Here is an 18,062-nt window from a genome sequence, read left to right as displayed (position 1 = left end):
AAATTCAGGGGGTCGCCACGTCTGATCTGAGGTCAAAGTCGGAAGAAGACGCCGGAGCGTAGGGGGAGCCCAGGCCCCTGCCGGAGCAGGGGCCTTGCGTCCCGGCAGCGCACACGCCCTCTTTACCCGGATCGGATGTGGAGGGGGTTCGTCCTCCCTGGGTAGCCGGCCACGGAGGTGGGCGCCCGAGGCGCAGGCGTGCGGGCAGCCGGTGGGATACCACAGTCAGCCACGCACGGCACACAGCCAGGCACCCCGGGACGGGCCCGGGGCAGACCAGTCGCCAGACCCCTTCTTGGGGCCAGGCACGCCGGTGGTGTACCTCCACGGCAGGACCCGGCGAGGGACCCTGCCATAGGCGATCGGGGTGTCTGACCTTGTGGGGGGAACAAGGGAAGTGTAGCTAACCCTACGATGGCCCCAGCCGCGTCCCGGGAAAGCCCCAGGGCGATTGACGATCGAGCGACCCTCAGACAGGCGTAGCCCCAGGAGGAACCCGGGGCCGCAAGGTGCGTTCGAAGTGTCGATGATCAATGTGTCCTGCAATTCATACTAATTCTCGCAGCTAGCTGTTCTTCATCGATGGGCGAGCCGAGTGATCCACCGACAAGAGTCACAGGCAACTTTTCAAAAATGTGCGGCCGCAGGAGAGGCAGGAGCATGGCGACTCCGTCCGCCGCCCACGCGGCGAGACGGCCCAGGAGCTCCGTTCAAGGCTTCCCCTCTGGGAGTCAGACTGCACCGTTGGGAGAAAAAATACATTACCGGGCGCTCGGTCTGGGAGTCCCAGCGGGCGAGGAAGGGGGCTCCCAGTGCGACAGGAGCAGGCAGCCCCACAGCAGCCGATACCTCCCAGAGTAACCGGGAGGGGCCACGCGTGTCTTCAAACCCCTCGGCCCAGCCGTACGGGACCGGTTCGAACCGGGTACCTGGCAACGAGAGAGGGTCGCTCCACCTGCACGTCAATCGTCTGTCGCCGGGCGGCCCGAGCCATGCCGGTGGGCTGGCTTTTTTCAGTCCACCCCACCCTTGCCTGGGTCGGAGGCGCCGGAAGGGAAGAGCCAGGCATCTCCCCATCCCGCACACCTCCCACCGAGAGGAGCTGGGGTCCCCTCGCAGGCCCTCGGCCCCTTCTCTTCTAGGCCGCCCTGCCTCACAAGAAGGGCCACTCCTTGGTCGTCCGGATCTCAGTGGGGCCGGGACGTGGGCGCCAGCGGGCCCAGCTGGCTGCAGGGCCTTTCGAGGCGGGTGGTACCAGCCTGATGATGCACTGCCATTCGGTTTCCCCCCACCGCGGGGGTCATGCCAGGTGAGCTAGGGTTCCATCTCGGGAGGGCCTACCGCTGAGCCCCTCCCAGAGAGGGACAGGGGACGGGGACCGCTCCCCTTCCCCTGTCCCTAACTGGTCGGTCGGGCCCTCCCCGGGGTAAGAGGTCAGCCAAAGTCCCGGTCCTCACCCAGGCGCCCCATGCGGCCGTGGACCGCTCAGCGGGACGGGGCTCGCCAGGGCCGGGCCGGGCCCTGTGCCTACAGTGTGTGCTTGCAGGAGGCGGGCCGAGGGTTTTGGGCTAGTGCCGTCGGTCGCTCGGGCCGCTCCGCCGTTAATGATCCTTCGGCAGGTTCACCTACGGAAACCTTGTTACAACTTTTACTTCAAGTTTGATTGTCTTCTCAGCGCTCCGCCAGGGACGTTGTAGACCCCGGCGGGGCTGATCCGAGGTCCTCACTAAACCATCTAATCGGTAGTAGCGACGGGCGGTGTGTACAAAGGGCAGGGACTTAATCAACGCGAGTTTATGACCCGCACTTAGTGGGAATTCCTCGTTCATGGGAAATAATTGCAATCCCAAATCCCTATCATGAACGGGGTTCAGCGGGTTACCCGCACCGGTCAGCGAAGGATAGACACACGCTGATCTGTTAAGTGTAGCACGCGTGCAGCCCCAGACATCCAACGGCATCACAGACCTGTTATTGCTCAATCTCGTGTGGCTGAACGCCACTTGTCCCTCTAAGAAGTTGGACACCGACCGCTGGGGGTCGCGTAACTAGTTAGCATGGAGGAGTCTCGTTCGTTATCGGAATTAACCACCAACTAAGAACGGCCATGCACCACCACCCACAGAATCGAGAAAGAGCTATCAATCTGTCAATCTTTTCCGTGTCCAGGTCGGGTGAGGTTTCCCGTGTTGAGTCAAATTAAGCCGCAGGCTCCACTCCTGGTGGTGCCCTTCCGTCAATTCCTTTAAGTTTCAGCTTTGCAACCATACTCCCCCTAGAAACCAAAGACGTTGGTTTCCCGGAAGCTGCTCGGCGCGTCATGGAAATAACGCCGCCGGATTGCTAGTCGGCATCGTTTATGGTCGGAATTACGACGGTATCTGATAGTCTTCGAACCTCCGACTTTCGTTCTTGATTAATGAAAACATTCTTGGCAAATGCTTTCGCTTTCGTTTGTCTTGCGCCGGTCCAAGAATTTCACCTCTAGCGGCACAATATGAATGCCTCTGGCCGTCCCTCTTAATCATGGCCCCAGGTCCGAAAACCAACAAAATAGAACCAGAGTCCTATTTCATTATTCCTAGCTGAAGTATTCAGGCGACCGGCCTGCTTTGAACACTCTAATTTTTTCAAAATAAATACTTCGGACCCCCAGGACACTCAGTCAAGAGCATCAAGTGGGCACCGAGAGGCAGGTGCTGGGACAAGCGGTACCTCGCCTCGCGGCGGACCGCCAGCTCAATCCCAAGATCCAACTACGAGCTTTTTAACTGCAGCAACTTTAATATACGCTATTGGAGCTGGAATTAGCTGCTGGCACCAGACTTGCCCTCCAATGGATCCTCGTTAAAGGATTTAAAGTGTACTCATTCCAATTACAGGGCCTCGAAAGCGTCCTGTATTGTTATTTTTCGTCACTACCTCCCCGAGTCAGGAGTGGGTAATTTGCGCACATGCTGCCTTCCTTGGATGTGGTAGCCATTTCTCAGGCTCCCTCTCTGGAATTGAACCCTAATTCCCTGTTACCCGTGGTCACCATGGTAGGCACAGAAAGTACCATCGAAAGTTGATAGGGCAGACATCCGAATGTATCGTCGCCGTCACGGGGACGTGAGATTGGCCCGAGGTTATCTAGAGTCACCAAAGTGGCGGGGCGAGCCCGGATTGGTCTTGGTCTGATAAAAATGCACACATCCCGGGAGGTAAGCGCTCATTGGCATGTATTAGCTCTAGAATTACCACAGTTATCCAAGTAACAGATGGAGCGATCAAAGGAACCATAACTGATTTAATGAGCCATTCGCAGTTTCACTGTACTTACACGTGCATGGCTTAATCTTCACAAGCATATGTTACTGGCAGGATCAACTAGGGTAGCCGCACCTGCTGACAGGGTGGGTTTCAGGGAAGCCGCGTGCCCATCTCCCTGACCGGCCAACCTTCGCGCACCCCTCCATCTCGTGAGCCTGCTGGGGGAAGGAGCCCGCCCGCCTGGAGGGTTCGCTGGAGGGGTGCGGAGAGGTGCGGTCGCATAGGCACCGGCGGGCCCAGTCGTCTCGCCCGGGAGGGAGAGGCGGGCCGAGGCGCAGCCTGAGCGAGACGCAGGGGTGCCGGGGCCTGGTGGCAGTGGCACCCCTCAGAACGGTCGTTCCGATCTGCTGTGGAAATGTGCTGGGCGGAGAGGGCTGACGGTGTGGCGTCCGAGGGCCTGGCGCCACCGGACCCCTTCTGTTCGGGTCGGACCACTGGGGGGCACGAGCTGCCGGGGCCGCTCGGCCTTCGCTCTGCTGGGTAGGGTGAAGGGCCTCCCACCAGGCGGCAGGCCCTCGAGCCGGACGGTCCATGCGGGGTGGAAGCTCTTTGGTTGAAACAACAGCCAAGGCTGGCCAAGCAGTCCTTCCCTAAATGGACCGAGAGTGCCCAATCGATAGGAGTACGGCCGGGGCCGCCCACGGCAAGCCACCCTGGCTGGGGATGCCGGTTTCGTGTCCCTGCCTGCTCTCAGGGCGAGCAGGCTCAGAGGAAAGACCCATCGGGAAGCGGCAGAGAGGTAGGCGCTGGCCCGGGCCCCGGCGGGCGGGCCCGGGTGCTGTCTTCCCCCGTCTCGGAATCGCCAGACCTCACAGCGGTCTGACTGAGCAGGCTCGGAGGAAAAGGACCATCGGGAAGGGGCTCAGAGGCAGGTGCGTACCCGGGCCCCTGGGGGCCCCGGCAGGCAGGTCCGGGTTCTGCCTTCCCCTGTTTCAGAATAGCCAGACCTCACGGAGGTCTGACTGACCCTCTCCCTAGTAATCCGGAGGAAAATTACCCCCCTTTCTTGTAATCTGTGCACACGAGGTGACAGAGGGGACCCAAGGCGTGAATGTGCCCGACCTCCTGGAGCCCTCGCTGGGATCGGGAAGGCAAATGAGCCCTCATCAGGACTTCCAGGGAAGCCCGTCCATCTGGTCGCCCCATAGGAAAGCATTGCGTGTGACCAGATGGCCGAGGGGATAGGTGCGACCATATGGCTGAGGGGAAAGGTGCGACCAGATGGCCAGGCTTGAAAGGGAAGCCATCTGGTCGCTCTGTGCCCCAACAAAAGAGTGAGAGGGTGCCGGGGCATGGGGGACCGTAGGCCCAGGGCCCCAGCTGGGCACCAGCCATGGAGGCTGCGAGGGGGACCCAACGGGCCCTCTGACCCGGGGCCCGCGGACACCTTGACAAGCAGGGGAAGTCTGCACGGGACCGACAGACCCCCGTCCTGGGCCCTTTGTGGAGCAGCAGGCCGGGGGACGGGGCCCAGGGCTGGAGCACCCGACCCGGGGTGCCGACAGGGCCCCTGGCTCCAGCCGGGGCACCCAGGCCCAGAGGCGCAGGGGAAGCCTCCCCGGGCCCATCGGACACCATCCCGGGTATCCTGCCACGCAGCAGGACCGAGGACAGAGCCCAGGGTGGGGAGGCCACCCTCCGGAGCTCCTGAACCCAGCCAAGCAAGGGGAGGCTCCCCGGGCACAACGGAACCCTGTCCCGGGCCTTCAGGGGAGCGGCAGGCCGGGGGACGGGGCCCAGGGCCGGTGCACCTGACCCGGGGCCTGATGGGGCCCCTGGACCCAGCCGGGGCTCCCAGAGGAGCAGGGAAAGCCTCCCCGGGCCTGCCGGACACCATCCTGGGCACCCTGCCACGCAGCAGGACAGAGGACAGAGCCCGGGGTGGGGAAGGCCACCCTCCCCGGGGCCCTCAGGGTTCCGGCCAGAGCTCCTGAAACCAGCCAAGCAAGGGGAGGCTCCCCAGGCACAACGGAACCCCGTCCCTGGCCTTTGGCAGAGCAGCAGGCCGGGGGATGGGCCCAGGGCCCGAGTACCCGACCCGGGGCCCGGCGGGCCCCTGGACCCAGCCGGGGCTCCCAGGCCCAAAGGTGCTGGGGAAGCCTCTCCGGGCCCGCCGGACACCATCCGGGGCACCCTGCCATGCGGCAGGACCGAGGACAGAGCCCGGAGTGGGGAGGACGCCCTCGCTAGGCCCCCTGAGACCCCCTGAACCCAGCCAAGCAGAGGGAGGCTCCCAGGGCACAATGGAACCCCATCCTGGGCCTTTGGCAGGACGGCAGCCCGGGGGACAGGGCCCAGGGCTGGAGCACTCGACATAGGGCCCGGCAGGGCCCATGGACCCAGCCGGGCCTCTCAGGCCCGGAGGCTCATGGGGAAGCATCCCCGGGCCCGCGGGACCCCGTCCCAGTCCCCCTGCCACGCAGCAGGACCAAGGACAGAGCCTGGGATGGGGAGGCCACCCTCCCGGGGCCCCTGGGAGCCCCTGAACCCAGCCAAGCAGGGGGAGGCTCCCTGTGCCCACAGGACCCAATCCGCGGCAGGCCCGGGGACGGACCCCGGGCTGGGCAGCGTCCTGTCCCGTCCAGCTGCCGGCTGAGGACCACTAGGCCGAGAGGGGTTCCGGAGTACCCTGTCCCTAGTATTATGGAGGAAGGCTACTCCTTTTTTTGGTAACCCGTGTGCACCGCGAGACTCAGAGGACCAGCTGGGCCTCAGGCCCAGGGAGGACCTCCGGAGCTCTTGGGCCGGGACGCCCGGGCAAGGACTGCCCAGGATCCATAGAACCCCCCCCGGGCACTTTGCCACGCCGTGGGCCGGAGGAGGGAGCCCCCAGACAGAGGGAAGGTGTTGTCCGGGCATAGCCCAACTGGTCCCCGGGAGAGAACCGCCAGCCCGGGAGGGGTGTTCCGGCATACCCTGCCCCTAGTATTCCGGAGGAAGGCTACCCCCCTTTCTGATAACCTGTGCGCACCGCGAGACTCATAGAACCCTAGGCGCAGACGCGCCCGACCTCCTAGAGCCCTGGCAGGGATCGGGGAGGCAAATGAGCCCCATCCGGACTTCCAGGGCAGCCCGGCCATCTGGTCGCCCCATTGGAAAGCATTGCGTGCGACCAGATGGCCGAGGGGAAAGGTGCGAAGAGATGGCCGGGACCGAAAGGACTCCCATCTGCCCACCCCGAGCTGAGCCGAGCCATAGCGGTAGGGCTCCCGCCTGCCCTTACAGGGCTCAGGGGCTCCGCTTCCCAGGGGGCTCGGGGACACCGGCTGGGCCTCAGGCACGGGGAGGAGAGTCAGAGCTCTCGGGCCTGGACACGGAGGGGAAGACTGCCCAGTATCCATGGAGCCCGTCCCGGGCACTTTGGCCCGCCGTGGGCCGGAGGAGGGAGCCCCCAGATGGAGGAGAGGTGTTGTCCGGGCATAGCCCATCAGGTCCCCAGCAGAGAACCGCCAGCCCGGGAGGGGTGTTCCAGCATACCCTGCCCCTTGTAATCTGGAGGAAGGCTACCCCTCTTTCTGGGAACCCGTGCACACCGCGAGAGTCAGGGGACCCTAGGCCCAGACACACCCGACCTCCTGGAGCCCTGGCTTGGATCGGGGAGGCACATGAGCCCCCATCCAGACTTCCAGGGCAGCCCGGCCATCTGGTCGCCCCATTGGAAAGCATTGCATGTGACCAGATGGCCGAAGGGAAAGGTGCGACCGGATGGCCGGGACCAAAAGGACTCCCATCTACCTGCCTGAGCCTTCGCGGTTGGGTTCCTGCCTGCCCTTGCAGGGCTCAGGGGCTCCGCTTCCCGGGGGGCTCGGGGACACCGGCTGGGCCTCAGGCACGGGGAGGACCGCTGGAGCTCTCAGGCCCGGACGCCCGGGGGAGGACTGCCCAGGACCCATGGAGCCCGTCCCGGGCACTTTGACATGCCGTGGGCCGGAGGAGGGAGCCCCCGGACAGAGGGGAGGTGTTGTCCGGGCATAGCCCATCTGGTCCCCGGCAGAGAACCACCAGCCCGGTAGGGGTGTTCCGGCATACCCTGCCCCTAGTTATCCAGAGGAAAGCTACCCCTTTTTCTGGGAACCTGTGCACACCGAGTGACGGAGTCGACCCAGTCCTGGCTGGGATCGGGGAGGCAAATGAGCCCCCATCGGGACTTCCAGGGCAGCCCGGCCATCTGGTCGCCCCATTGGAAAGCATTGCGTGCGACCAAAGGTGCAACCAGATGGCCGGGACCAAAAGGACGCCCATCTGCCCGCCCCGAGCGGAGCCATAGCGGTAGGGCTCCCGCCTGCCTTTGCAGGGCTCCGGGGCTCCGCACCAGGGACCCTTGTACTGAGCAGACAGACCCTTGGCAGGCCGGAGGACAGGGGCTCCCACACCCCAGGCCCTGACTGAAACCCAGGCCCCGGGGCCGGTCCCTGCTTCTCAACCCAGCCAGTCTGGGGAGATCTGGGAGCCTGCACGGGCACGAGGGACTCCTGTCCCGGGCACACAGACCCTCGGCTGGCCGCAGGAGGTGTGCTCGTTTTCCACACATTTTTTTCCATAATTCTGCGTAGTGGCGTTACGCTAACTCCGCCCAGCCCTAATTTTAGGGACATATTGGGTGGGAGCTTTACATTCATCCCATGGTGTCTTTGAGCCCCTCTTATTTTCTTCAGGTACATCTGATGTCAGGCGCACAACACCCATTGGGCTCAAAGGGCTTCAGTTCCCCCTGTAGTTTGTGGCAGCCCGGGCTGAGACAGCTTCCCGGACACACACATAGCCGCACCCGAGTACTTCACAGGTCTTTAAAAGACCATTTGCTTGTTAATGAGGCTTTGTTGTTTTTTTCACTCCTCGTTCGAGCCCCTGCATCTCCACTCTGCCTATTGCTGGAAGAGTTAGCCCCCACCCCCTGAAATTTATTCTTAGCCCCCCCCCCCTCACCCCCCCGAAATTTGGCTCTAGTTGCGGCTCTGTCTCATGTAGACTGGAACCCTATTGTACATAATGGTTGTAAACTTAGAAAATTGTGGGGCATTTTGTCTGCTTGGGTGGGTTAGGTAAGTGTACCAATTAGAGAACGTTAACAGCTTGCATTTATGACGATTTGGTAGTTGATTATATTATTTCAAAATATTCGGCGTAATTGTGTCCACTTCAGAGAGAAATATGGTATTTGTATTTATTAAAATAGGAGGGAGTAACCGATTCTTCTACACAATGTGCATACATTGGATTGTGTGGTCATATCCTGTGAAGTCACTTAAATCATACGCCTTGGGGTGCCACCCTCATGTGAGTTCCTCAAATATGCAGAATAATATTCACAACAGGGTTTTTAAAGGTTGCAATTCAAAATTTTAACAAGACAGTAAAATCTTAACTGTATTGTTAGTGCTTATATCCACGCAGATTAATATCATCGACTATCTTGCTTGTTTTGAAGATGATATGCTCTGCTCTCAACACATTAGACCTGTGGGAAAAGATATTCATATTTCTGTATGGAAAAGTTTAAATTACGACTGGGGACGGACTCAATTGAAAATACAATTATTTAAACCACAGAGGTCCGCGTTCCTCACATGAATCCATGCATTCAGTGGCCAGTATTGGCACTAGATGTGCTCCGTCTGATGATCCAGACTTCCACCCAACCAAAGAAGACAGGGCAATAAGGAGATGGCATTCACCCCTGCACAACCCACTCCATTCTAGAGAAACTGTGGCATTGCTCACCTGCTCTTTCTGGCTTGCTCAGGTACAAATACAACATTGTGTCTACTGCATATGCAGACCAGGCTTGGCAGTTCCAGCTGGACTGTTCCCATGAGGCACAGGGTCAAGACTGATTTGCATATCGCTGGGTCTGAACTGGGGTGGCGAAGTGAGCTAAAGAACGATGACGGATTCAACCCATATCTGTGACTGAGGGTGGGTGTCTGAAAAGTTGCAGCGCTCCGTCCATCATCTCCTTGTGTTTGCTTAGTTCGCCCTAAGTTGGCAGGGTATGCCCAGACGTGGGTCCCTTGCTCCCTTTGCCACTGGATTCAAACTAGCCTGGCTGATGAGGGGTGTTTACCCCGAAACCGGTCCCAGGATGCTGGTTTCCTGTCCAGGGAAAACCTGGCTCAGCAGTTTGGGCTGAACTGTTTCCATGAGGAACAGAGTCACGACTGATTTGCATATGTCCGGGTCTGAACTGGGGTGACGAAGTGAGCTAAGAATCCAACATGCTTGATGCACAATGTCACTGCTGTTTGAACAGGGCACCCATTGCTGGAGGATCTCCCTAGGGATTGGAAAAGAAGGTGTCATAGTTAGCCTAGCGTAGTTATGATGGTAATAGTGGTCCAGCGCAATGGCAAAAACTTCCTTCTTCAGATAGATTAACACTTCTCCAGGGACGTTTCTAAGGGAATCAGACATTAATTTGAGCAGAGTGAAACAGCACCTCCATCTAGGTCAATAAAATATAGCTGAGGGGCTATGATGGCTACAGGGTTAGAAAGATGCAAAATGTATAAAATTGCTTCCGACTGAGGGACCGAGGTAGGTGGGATAAAGGCGCTGTGAAGTCAGTCCCAATGTTCTTACTAAATTATTGTTATCATGGTAATCATCTCGAACAGGCACTAGAGTTAATTTTCATAAAGAAAAATCTAGTAGCAGTATACATACAAATGTTTAGCAAAAATAGGTGATTTAAGACTTTGAAATAGAAAATATGTACCTGCGTCTTTTCATTTCCATGAGACCACAGACGAAGAAAGCAAGGTAAGGAGTTTACCATCATGTCTTGGTATTCGTTAGTAACAGACATGTTAGTTAACACTCTAAGTGCAGCTAACTGCAGTTCAGAGTTCAGTGGAGCAGCTTCAACAGCTACACAAATATGTTCAATATAAATCTGAAAAAGAAAGAGCACTAATCAATGTAAAGCAACTTCTGTCACATTTCAAGGTTCATCAGCAGTGTCCAGATAATGTACACAAAATGTTCCAGTAAATGGCATACATTTCAAATTATTTGGAAAAAAATACGACTTATAAGACCTAAATGGAAGTGACATGATGCACCATTTAAAGTCATAGAAAATGTAATGTTCACGAAACCAAACGCATTTTTTTTTTACTGTAAACAAATTAACATAGTATAACGATACACAGGAAACAGTCTCAGTACTAATAGGCAGGAATGCGAGAAAAGGTACTTTTTCCATCTTTAATACACTTTTATGCATGTGGCGGTTATCTACATGCAAATTCTATGCGAAGTGTGCCCTTGTGTACAAGAGTCACACTGGATATCTGCTCAATGTATTGAGTGGCAGTCTGCGTGATATCTGTATTTGAGATATGCCTTCAGGTAAAACAAGCACTGGCAAAGCCAACAGGTCACGGTTCTGTGAGACCTATGAGTTTAGTATTTTTAGCTGTGTTTTACAGCACTGTGGTTGTATAGTATGTTTAAAGGTTTATTCTAAATTACTATGAAACAGCCATTATTGTTGTGTAATGTATTAATGCGTGAAGGATGGTGTGAGCTTAGAATTAAAATGTGAAATGGAAGGGAAGTAGCAACACGAACGGCTGACTAAAACAAGCATTGGCAGAGCCAATAGGTCTCGCCTTTGGGACCTTGTAAGTAAAAAAAAAAACCAACCTTAAGTGTAAGACTTCACATTTACATTTACTTTAAATACGAAGTAAATGTAAACGTGAAGTCTTATACTTCCGTTTTTTTTTTTTTACTTACAAGGTCCCAAAGGCGAGACCCTGATGCCACTGAATACCTAAAAACTTCACACTCTGGGAGGGTCCCTGCACCTTCTCTGGGTTAATCACCCACCCTTTGCTCTGCAAATGCTCAACAATTCTGTCTAGCTGAACCTGCACCTGTTCTTGGGACTCTCCTTGAATCAACACGTCATCAATATAATGACAAAGCTGTACTCCAGGAATAACTGACACCTCATCCAAATGCTCTGCCACCAACCGGTGACAGATTGTAAGGCTATGTAAGTACCCTTGGGGCAAAGATTGGAATGTAAATTGTCTACCATTCCACGAGAAGGAGAATTGCTCCTGGGACTTGGGGGCAATTGGAATCGTGAAAAAAGCATTGGCAATATCAAGTGCCGCATACCATGTCCCATTGTGTTTCTGAATTTTCTCATTCAAAGTGATGGTGTCAGGGACTGTGGCTGTTAATGGGTGCGTATGCTTATTCAGCTCGCGGTAATCAACAGTCATATGCCAGCTTCCATCCGGTTTGCGCACGGGCCACACAGGGTTATTCCATGCCGTGGTAACCGGTCTCACCACCCCCGCCTCCACCAAGTCCCGTATGGTTGCGGTAATCTCATCATGTCCCCCTGGGATCCTGTACTGCTTCATGTGAACCACTTTCGTTGCTTGGGGCACCTTCACTGGGGGAATCTTCAAGCGCCCCACCCTCACAGCAGCCACAGAGAGGTACTGCTTTGACACAAACTGATAGCATCCGTCATCTAAATATAGGGTCATACCTTTCAAAATGTCAATACCAATAATGTACTCTAGAATGGGCACGATCAAGACAGTGTATGCTCTCTTGGGAAGTCTGCCTATTTTCATCTGAATTACCGTTTGCACTGCTGGTGTCTCCCGTCCACCCAAACCCGTGATAGTGAAATACTGTCCTTTAAATTTTCGCGGATTGCCATGTATCAATGTGGCCTCCGCTCCGGTGTCTACTAAAGCTCGCACCTCCTGAACGTTTCTATTTTTCCAATAGATCTCAACCCTCACATGTGGTCTATTATCTTTGCGAGCCCATCCCTGCACCGGAGCTTGGCCCATTTCCTAATCTAACTTTCGCCTGTGCAGCTCTGCATCTGCCCGGCGCAGGTCCCGGCGCAGATCTGAATACAATGTCGGGTAATCCTTAGGGAAAAAATCCTCCTCTTCCCGGTCCCCATCTGAATCTGTGCAATCTCGGTCCCAACCTTTCTCTTTTGTCACCCTCACATGAGATTCCCTCTCTCTCTCCACACCTGCCTTGTCATGCTTCTCCTCAAGCTCTGCTTCCCTGCGACTTACTTTCTTGTTATCTTTTCTATTCGCATGCCTACTCCCCTCCTTTTTATCCAGTCCTCGCTTACGGTACATGTCCCACATGCTTTTGGTCTCAATACCATCAATCTCACTCCTCGACACCCCATCCTTTAACAGCGCCAAAAACATATAACGTCGGGTTACTCGGTTGTTATCAGTGCGGGACTCTGAGCGCGAAGCCCTGTCTGGCTTGTTCCATTCCCCAAGCTCTCCCAGCTCACGGACTGCCTCGACTACTTCTCCTACGGTATTACCAGTTTGATTGATTAACAGAGTCATTATCACCGCTTTGTATGCAGGGGGTGCCAAACGAATGATTTTGTTCTGCACGGACACAGTCATTCTCTGACCCATCAAATCATGCGCCTCACCTATAAGGATTGCCAACTTCATTCCCTCCTCCTTAATTCTCTGCGAGGCATCTCGTAGGGTAAACCATGGTTTCTCATTCGCAGGCCAATCTGAATCTGTGGGGTACTTATGACTACATCCCTGTGCTGCTACCTGCAACAGGGTAATTTGGTCATTACCATTGTAATTCCGGAAATGTCCCTGCACATCTCCACTGTCTAACATGACCCCAGAAGCGCCTTGATCATAGAGGCGCACCATCCAAGTTAATAGTGCCTCGCCAGGCTTCTGTCTAAATCTCTCTAAAACATCACTGATTTCCTGCTGAGTAAAATCCTCCAGACTGTTCATCATAACCCCATTCGGGTTATGTGGACTGGTCTGGAGTTTTCATCTTAGGATGGGCTGCACTTCCACTCTCTTACTATTATTTACCTCCTCCTCCTTTTCTCTCTGTAAAGGCTGCTCTCCTTCCGAGGAGAACTCTGATGATTCCCAGATGTTAGAGTCCCAGGTGGATGGATCAAAATCTAAGCCTGCTTTGGCAATCGCTAAATGGACTTTTCGCTTACTCACTCTACCCCTCTTTTTCTTGTATCTGTATTCAGCGACACGGACTGCAACCCGTTCTGCTATAGTCTGATATGTTTCTAATTTGTCTTGTAATAGCTTATTCTGACAGGAAAGCATCGTAGACATATTCTTAGCTTCAACGAGTTGTTTTTCTAAGCTCAACTGTTCCTGCTGCAGAGATAAGCATTTGTCAAAAACTTGACGGTAGGCATGCAACAGAGCCCAACCTCGGCGGCTCACTGTATATAATTCTTTACCTTTTTCCACGGGAACCTTCTGTAAACAATTTAAAACATCTTCTGGCGTTGCTTCGCCCAAACAGTCAAACTAGCTCTCACTTAATCCTGTGCTTTTAGAATACTCACGCGCCAGCGCGGAGTACGGCGTCTCCTCCCATCCAGGAATTTGCATGGAGCAAAAGGAATTTCACTTGGTGCCAAGCAGGGCCGGACTGGCCGTAGCGGGCACCGGGCAATCCCCCGGTGCGCCGCGGGGGCCGTTTTTGGGCCCCTGGGGGCCGTTTTTGTTATATGGCCGTTTTTGCAGCATAGCTGCAAAATCGGCCCTGTAACAAAATTGGCCGAAAACCGGCCCTGGCAAAGAGGTCGGCACTTTGCCAGGGCCGGTTTTGGTTCCCAGTCCGGCCCTGGTGCCAAGGAACCAAAACCACCTTTCGTCTTTTTAAACATGTTCCTACCCGCGTAATTTACGAATCCTGCCACCGACTACGCCAAAATGTATTGCCTTGCCCACTTGCGTAATCTAAACTTACGCACACCACTTACTTACACAGAAACTCCAACACTCCTCTGGAGGTAAAATGAGCTTTATTAGTATCGTTGACAAAGGCAATAAGTCACTGAAGCTAGTAAGTTCTAAGGCACCAAGTGAAATAATGAATACACCACACTATATATATACACAAATATGAGATCTGGAATGTAGATATATAAACAGTTAATGTACAAAGCACCTCACCAGATCCGTCTGCACCGGAGTCTTCAACATCCCTGGCCAGGCACCGAAAACACCAAGTCGGGAACCCTGTAGAGACTGGGGCACAGGAAGTAATCTCTCCGGGCACCAAAGTCGTCCCGCTAGTGCGTCCACTCCAAGACTGAGTTCCTGAGCTCCACCTCACGGACACCGCTTTTTATAGTTAAATCAACACGTTCGAGAACCCTCTAGCAGGCGTTCTCTCCAATCTATCCATCATAGGTGCTGGCCGCATCTCTGCGTCAGACCCACCCATACAGACCTGGCCAGATTCTGCTTGGATGCGCTGAGGCAAAAGACATTCCTTTCCCTATCTCCGGCCTTGGAGAGCCTTGCACAGCGCATCCTTCCTATGTCCTAGAGATAAGCATAGAATGCACAAAAACAAGCTCAAGGCACAAAATAACCTCACGAGGTATGTCTTGCACTAGCTCTTACTGGTTTACGTGAACAACATGTTTGTTACTGCTGAAGTGTAACTACAGGTCAAAGCAGCACAAAATGGAAATGCAATACAACAAAATGGAAGACCAGAGCATCACATGGAATCGAGGTCAATATGCAGTTTAGCACGTGTAACGTGTAAAATGGCAAATGCAATACACCAGGCAGTGTCCTCACTGCCACAGATGAGGACCTTCGGAAGAGCATAAAACACCCAACTATGTTAATAGACAAGCGCGGCCGCACGTGCCAGGTCGGCGGCGAAAGTGAAAGCGCCGCGTTTGTAGCAAAAGTGCACCAGGGCTAGTGCGACCGCCATCTGATTCCAATTAACGCGACCGCGAGACGCGGGCGTGATAATTGGAAACAGATGGCGCTGCTGCTCGCTCCCGAGCTCCCTAGGCCAGGGGAGAGAGAAGACGGGACATGCACCCGCCTTTGGCAAATTGCGTGCTATCTTTCTTAGAAAGACGCATGCAAAGGACAATAGCGGGTCATGAAAAAAAAAGCACACGCACAAGCCTGTGTTCACCCGACAGACCTACGACGCCGCCGCCCTCAACGCACTCAATGCCGGCCGGAACCCCGCCTGCTGCCGGGCCGCCCCGAAATGCTTCCACGGACCCTTCACCTGCACAACCTGCAAGTTCACCTCCCTCCGAACATGCACCGCGCCCGCCAAGCCAAACCCCAGCAGCGACCTAAAATGCATCCTGCTCAACACCCGCTCCGTCCACAGACACGCCGTCGAACTCTGGAACCTGCTCGACACTACTTCACCAGACGTCGCGTTCCTCACTGAAACTTGGATGAACGCCTCCTCTGCCCCTGACATCGCCATCGCCATCCCGGATGGATACAAGATCATCAGGAGGGACCGCGTCAACCAGACTGGGGGAGGCATCGCTATCGTCCACAAGAGCACCGTCCGCATCACGACCGACGCCGACGACACCTACGCCGCCGCCGAACACCTCCACTTCCAGATTCACACCGACCCAAAGACGACCCTCAGAGGCACCCTCATCTACAGACCCCCGGGACCACGCACACAATTCAGCGAAGACATCGCAGACTTCATCAGCCCGCACGCCCTCCCCTCCGCCGACTACATCCTCCTAGGGGACCTCAACTTCCACCTGGAAAACAACAAGGACCGCAACACCATCACCCTGCTGGACAACCTCGCCAACCTCGGACTCAAGCAACTGGTCAACACCCCCACCCACTATGCCGGCCACACGCTTGACCCCGTCTCCTCATCCAGCAAGCACATCGCCTTCAGCCACTCCGCCGGACTTCACCGGACAGACCACAGCTGTGTCCACTTCAGCTTCAGAAAAACCACAACCCACCACCACCCGCAACAGGTTCCTCACAGAAGCTGGAGCAAGATCACCGCCGACCAGCTCACCTCCTCCCTCAGCCAGAACCCACCTGCAAGCACACCGGACCCCAACGAAGCAGCCCGCAACCTCGCGCAGTGGCTGACCGCCTGCGCCGACGACCTCGCACCACTGAAGAACCCTCCCAGCAAACCCAGAAGCAATAAGGCCCCCTGGTTCACCGACGAACTCAAGGACTCCAAGAAGACCTGCCGCACCCTCGAGAAAGCCTGGCTCCTCGACCGGACCACTGACAACATGACCGCCCTCAAACACGCGACCCGCAAGCACCACCAGCTCATCCGCACCACCAAGAAGAAATCACTGAAGGATCGACTGGACAACAACGCCCATGACAGCAAGGAACTCTTCACCATCGTCAAGGAGTTCTCCAACCCCAGCACCGGCAACAACGACATCACCCCTTCACAAGATCTCTGCGACTCCCTCGCCTCATTCTTCCACCGCAAGATCGCCGACATCCACAACAGCTTCGGCGCACCATCCTCACACCCAACCGTCGAACCAACGCACCCCACCGCCACCCTCCGCACCTGGACCGCAGTGACCACCGAAGACACAGCCCGCACGATGAACACCATCCACTCTGGATCTCCGACTGACCCCTGCCCCCACTACGTCCTCAACAAGGCCGACTCCACCATCGCACCCCAACTCCGAGACGTCATCAACACCTCCTTCGACACCGCCACCTTCCCGGAGAGCTGGAAGCATGCCGAGCTCAGCGCCCTACTGAAGAAACCAACAGCGGACCCCACCGACCTCAAAAACTTCCGCCCCATCTCGCTCCTCCCTTTTCCTGCCAAAGTCATCGAGAAGATCGCCAACAGACAGCTTGCCGCCTTCCTCGAGACGAATGGATCCCTCCACCCCTCGCAGTCCGGTTTCAGAGCCAACCACAGCACTGAGACCGCCCTCATCACAGCCACCGACGACATCCGAGCCCTTCTCGACAACGGGGAAACAGCGGCACTCATTCTCCTGGACCTCTCCGCCGCGTTCGACACTGTCTGCCACCGCACCCTAGTCCAACGCCTCAGCAACACCGGCGTCCAAGAGAAGGCATTGAAGTGGATCACCTCGTTCCTCGCTGGAAGAACACAAAGAGTCCGCCTCCCCCCGTTTCGCTCCGAGGCCACCGAAGTCATCTGCGGCGTCCCGCAAGGATAATCACTCAGCCCCACCCTCTTCAACGTCTACATGAGACCCCTCGCAACCATCGCACGCCAACACAACATCAACATCATCTCCTACGCCGACGACACCCAGCTGATCCTCTCCCTCACCAGAGACCCCGACACCACCAGAACCAGCCTCCACGAAGGGATGAAAGACGTCGCCGAGTGGATGAAGAACAGCCGCCTGAAACTGAACTCAGACAAGACGGAAGTCCTCATCCTCGGACCATCACCCTCCGCCTGGAACGGCTCCTGGTGGCCCCCAGCCCTGGGCACCGCCCCCAAGCCGACAGACCACGCACGCAACCTGGGCTTCATCCTGGACTCCTCCCTCTCGATGACCAGACAAGTCAACGCTGTCTCCTCCTCATGCTTCCACACCCTCCGCATGCTCCGCAAGATCTTCCGATGGATCCCGATCGAAACCAGGAAGACAGTCACCCAGGCCCTCGTCACCAGCCGGCTGGACTACGGAAACACCCTCTACGCCGGAACCACAGCCAAACTACAGAAAAGACTACAACGCATCCAGAACGCTGCCGCCCGACTCATCCTGGACATCCCTCGACGCAGCCACATCTCCGGCCACCTGAGGAACCTGCACTGGCTCCCCGTCAACAAGAGGATCACGTTCAGGCTCCTCACCCACGCACACAAGTCTCTCCACAACCTGGGCCCCAAGTACCTCAACGATCGCCTGACCTTCCACACGCCCACCCGCC

General features: G+C 56.0%; 1 protein-coding gene, 1 non-coding gene and 2 pseudogenes across 2 annotated transcripts in view; all 4 read right to left on the bottom strand.

Annotated features, from left to right (window-relative positions):
- Window positions 1–35, bottom strand: part of LOC146856032 (28S ribosomal RNA) — a 4,512-nt pseudogene extending 4,477 nt beyond the window's left edge.
- The window catches only part of ARMC10 (armadillo repeat containing 10), a 153,521-nt gene that overhangs the window by 47,253 nt on the left and 88,206 nt on the right, over window positions 1–18,062 (bottom strand). Inside the window, exon 4 of the mRNA XM_085654023.1 lies at window positions 10,028–10,204. Coding sequence (XP_085510149.1) covers window positions 10,028–10,204 — 177 coding nt within the window. The remainder of the gene's footprint in view (window positions 1–10,027; window positions 10,205–18,062) is intronic.
- On the bottom strand, window positions 464–615 carry LOC146856031 (5.8S ribosomal RNA). The gene has a single exon (XR_014959130.1). It is a non-coding gene; the product is annotated as a 5.8S ribosomal RNA (ribosomal RNA).
- Window positions 1,603–3,376, bottom strand: LOC146856030 (18S ribosomal RNA; annotated as a pseudogene).

This window comes from Triturus cristatus, chromosome 4_1, assembly GCF_964204655.1.
Source record: "Triturus cristatus chromosome 4_1, aTriCri1.1, whole genome shotgun sequence".
NCBI lineage: Eukaryota > Metazoa > Chordata > Amphibia > Caudata > Salamandridae > Triturus > Triturus cristatus.
This window is presented reverse-complemented; position numbering and strand designations above follow the sequence as displayed.